This window comes from Tamandua tetradactyla, chromosome 1, assembly GCF_023851605.1.
Source record: "Tamandua tetradactyla isolate mTamTet1 chromosome 1, mTamTet1.pri, whole genome shotgun sequence".
Lineage (NCBI taxonomy): Eukaryota > Metazoa > Chordata > Mammalia > Pilosa > Myrmecophagidae > Tamandua > Tamandua tetradactyla.
Window position 1 is genome coordinate 98323279 of NC_135327.1, and position 4286 is coordinate 98327564.

General features: G+C 43.5%; 1 protein-coding gene across 2 annotated transcripts; it reads left to right on the forward strand.

Moving 5' to 3' along the window:
* The first annotated feature begins 1474 nt into the window (after nt 1-1474).
* Nucleotides 1475-4048, forward strand: CYCS (cytochrome c, somatic). Of its 2 annotated transcripts, none has more exons than XM_077121427.1 (3): nt 1475-1624; nt 2690-2866; nt 2979-4048. In XM_077121427.1, exons 2-3 carry the CDS (start codon nt 2698-2700, stop codon nt 3125-3127), a joined length of 318 nt encoding a protein of 105 aa, XP_076977542.1. In that variant the 5' UTR covers nt 1475-1624; nt 2690-2697; the 3' UTR covers nt 3128-4048. The 2 variants fall into 2 exon arrangements, with proteins under 2 accessions (XP_076977542.1, XP_076977551.1); XM_077121436.1 differs by lacking the exon at nt 1475-1624 and adding an exon at nt 1677-1813.
* Nucleotides 4049-4286: the final 238 nt, after the last annotated feature.

Here is a 4286-nt window from a genome sequence, read left to right on the forward strand (position 1 = left end):
AGACACACCTTCATGGAAATCATCTAATCAAAAGTTACCACCCACAATTGGGTGTGTCACATCTCCATGGAACAATAAAAATGCTCTCACCCAGCAATATTGAATGAGGATTAAAGGACATGGCTTTTCTGCTGTAACCACAGATTCAAACCAGCACAACTACTTAAGAACATTTCACTATCTTGGTCCCCTCAAAAACACACAAAAAGTCTTGAATAGTGGTGTAATTGTGCAGCAGTAAGACTGGACAGAAAGGGAAGTGAAAATCAGGACAGAAAAAAGCCATAGAAATATCCTTAGCCCTATAATGGAATGGCTGGCCTGGAGCCAAAATCATAGGATCCGTGTTTTGGAAGGACTGTAAAGTAATCTATGTCAGCCCCCAGGTATTGCTTAAATTGGAGGTAGGAGGAAGCATACTCAAGTGTAAGCTACACCACAGGAGTGTTCACTGATTTAATCCAGAAACCCAGAAAAACGCCTGACACATAATATGCATTCAATAAAAACTTTACTAATGAATACAACGGTGCTAGACAGAATATAGCAGAGGAGGAGCAATTCACTAGATTTGGGAGGCTAAATTTAGGAAGCAAAAGGGAATAGAGAAGAAACTTTCCAGTGACAGAACTGAGTATATCAGAAACGGCAGCTAAATTTTGGAGGAAAAGTGTGGTATCCGGAAGCCCCTGTAATTGTTTGAATTTCTAATGATACCAACCAATTACTTTAACACGACGTTTACCTAGGTTATAAGGAAAGGAAATCCTTTAGATTTCCAATAATTATTCTCTAATCATCTTAAAACGTTCCTTCTAGATGCTGCCGGGACACAGACGCAGTGGGGCGAGGGATGGGTGAACCCGAATGTCGGCAGAAAGAAGGCGGCAGGTGAGAAGCTAGAGCTATAACACTGTCTTTGCCGAAAACTGCAGCACCTTCGTCAGTCTGGGGGCATCCATCAAGGGAAGATTTGGAAGATGACTTAAAGTAACAGGTTAAAGAGCAAGGTCACCAGCTTGAGTCCAACTTTTAATGTCTCCTGGTCACAGACTTCCCCAGGGACGTAGTTGGCGCCAGACACAGAATTACGGTTCAGCTGAGTAAAGGTCGTCGGCTGAAGGGATAGTAATCAGAAGACCTGTAGATGTGTCAATGATGAGGCGTCTCCTTCCCGGCAGGTAAAACACCCTTTCGAAGCGTATTACCTCTGCAGGAGAACACCCACCACGCCCATCTCGCCGGCCCACGCCTGCGCACTAAGGCCGAGGTAGGTGATGTCAGCCTTCCCAGCACAACCTGACGTCACACTCCCGATGGCCTGTCGTAAAGGCCCGGCAAGTTAGGCCTTCAGGGGAAGGGCACACACGCGAGACAACCTACCATGCTAGCTGGCATGCGCGCGCATGCTGCTACGTCAGGCCGCGGAGACAGGAGCCAATGCGGTGCGGCTGACGTCACTCCGGATGTGCCGGCCCGGCCGCACGTTGGGCCGCAAAGAGGCGGAGCGCGTTAGGTTGCACCAACACCGGTACATAGGCGCGGAGCGGCGTGTCCTTGGAGTTAGAGAGCGGGACGTTGGTCATCTGAGCGGTTTCTTCGTACCCTACGCGACGAGAGAGCGGTGAGCACGGGGCCCGGAAGCTGCAGTGGGTGGGAGGTCGAGCCAGGAGGAACTCGCACCTGCGTGAGGGACGCTCGGGTGTAGTCGAGACCGCACCAGTACCAGGGAGCGAAGCCCGTGCGCAAAGGCGGGTTGGTAGTGATGTCACTGCCCTGTGGTCAAGCCATGAGGGAACGGAGCCCCATTAAGGTAGCGGCGCGGACTCAGGGAAGTCCTTGAGGGCCCTGAGGCGGCTGGGATGCGAATCCAACCGAGACATGGGCCCCTCCATTGTCGGTTCTGAGAGGTCCTGGAAATGGTGACCAAGGCTTCTTCCCGGGTGTGGGCGAGGTTGGGGAAACGATTGGCGGTGCTTTTTGTCCTTTTTCAAAGAGAGCGAAAGCTTTTACTTCTCTTATCAGGGATTATTTCATTTTCTGGTCCCTTGTCCCAACGGTTAACCAGCTTAGGTGCTATAGAAGGGCGGTTTTCATCGCATTTCCCTAGAAACCTGAAAGGATGACCTCATGATGGCCCCCCAGAGATCCCAGAGCTGGAGGATGGGAATGTCACTAGGAGAACTTGTAGCCGGCAACTGTCTTCTAGTCCTCAGCAAAGCAGGTTCTAGTGACCTGAGCTATGCGTGTGACCTGAACAGGTTGAATCAGGCCTCGACCTCTTTTTTTTTTTTTAATTGACTTGCCTTGCTTTATCCTGGAAGAGAAATGACTCGAAATTGGAATATGTATGAATAATTAAGTTTTCTTAAAGTTGTAATTTGGGTGCTTTTAGTTCAATGTAGTCGTGGTTCAACTTAACCAGAGTTGTGACTCTTTGACCTTGACCTCGTCCTTTGAAACTGGGGTTTTGAACTTGGTTCTCACCCTGCTTACTTGGATCTTAACTTTCCTTTATTCACACACAACATATCCACACCCAGGCACAGGAGTTTCTCCTTCCAAATAGTGTTTTGGTATTAAAAAGTCTATTGCAAGTGGATTATTGTTAACTGAGTGGAGTGATCACTGGTTTCCCTTGTATTTCTTATTAGAAGAGAAATTACTAAGTTGGGACTTTCATTTTTAGAACTCAAAATGGGTGATGTTGAGAAGGGCAAGAAGATTTTTGTTCAGAAGTGTGCCCAGTGCCACACCGTGGAAAAGGGAGGCAAACACAAGACTGGGCCAAATCTGCATGGTCTCTTTGGGCGGAAGACAGGTCAGGCCCCTGGATTCTCTTACACAGATGCCAACAAGAACAAAGGTAAGGGGGGGGCAGTTGTCAAATATCCGAAAGTATTAATTGCGTAAATGTAGCTGGTAAACCCTTTATCAGCAGTGTAAAATACTTAACCAATGTATCTCTTTTTGTTTAGGCATCATTTGGGAAGAGGAGACATTGTTGGAGTATTTGGAGAATCCCAAGAAGTACATCCCTGGAACAAAAATGATCTTTGCTGGCATTAAGAAGAAGGCAGAAAGGGCAGACTTGATAGCTTATCTCAAAAAAGCTACTAATGAGTAATAGTTGGCCACTGCATTATTTATTCTAAAACAGATGTCTTGTGACTTTTGTACATGTATCATATTTAAATTGATCTCATACACCAGAATTCAGATCATGAATGGCTGATAGTATATTTTTGTTGAGCAGTCCTGAGTTAAATAAGATTAGCTTATAGTTAAAATGAATAGATCAAGCTTTTTTAATTTTGATAGTAATTCTGGTTCAGCAAGTGGTATCACTATTTCCCCTTTCTAAAGACATAATTGGATTTGAGCCTAGTTTGAATCAGTAATGTTCAACTTTTCACAGAGATGGTGAATACCAATTCCTTATCTACAGATTGGTTTTATATTTAGATATACATAACTGGTTTTATGAATATATTTGAATACTAGGGAAATCACTTCACTGTCCCAGAACAGAGCAAGACTCACCTGGGTTTCAATTGGTGTTATTAGCCTGTTTAAAGGCAGGTGCTGAAAATAAGGTAGCTATGTCCGCTTTATCTTTTTGGTCTTAACTGTGTCAATCTAATTAAAATTCGCTCAATTTTATTATCTGAAATGTTGCCTTTTAGTTAGCAAAAGGCATTTTGTTGTGGTTTATGTATAATACCCAATAAAGAATGCTGAACCTTTCTCACATTTTATAGATAACATAAAGTTGAATGTTTTAAAAAAATCAGTGTGGCAAGTTAAATTTTGCTTTTTCTTTACTATCTTAAGTCAAGACTAAGTTATAATTCAAGTTGTCTTTAAACTGCAATTCAAAAAATAAACACACATAATACATAAAATTGTAGAGCCACTGAATTATGTGTGTTTGGTCATGATGCTTTTGTCAGCTCATAAGGAGTTAGGTGGGAGAGATAGACCAGCAGTACAAGTTTGTAAATTTTGTTATCAGAAGGTTTAAAATGATTAAAATACACACACAGACCATGAGTTTTTTTAATGTGCTTGATTTAATGTCTGGTGCCAAAATTTTAATGGTATTAAAAAGTACAGTAGCCCTGAATAGCCACATAGCAGAGGTACTAGTCAGTATTAGATTGTGTTTACTTGCTCCTCTGGGACCATCTGAACTGTAATAACATGTCAGTAATTCAGCTTTAGTATTTCTTTGGCCAGTGAGAACTGCAACATTTATGCCACATGTGGATAGAAGAATGTGCTCC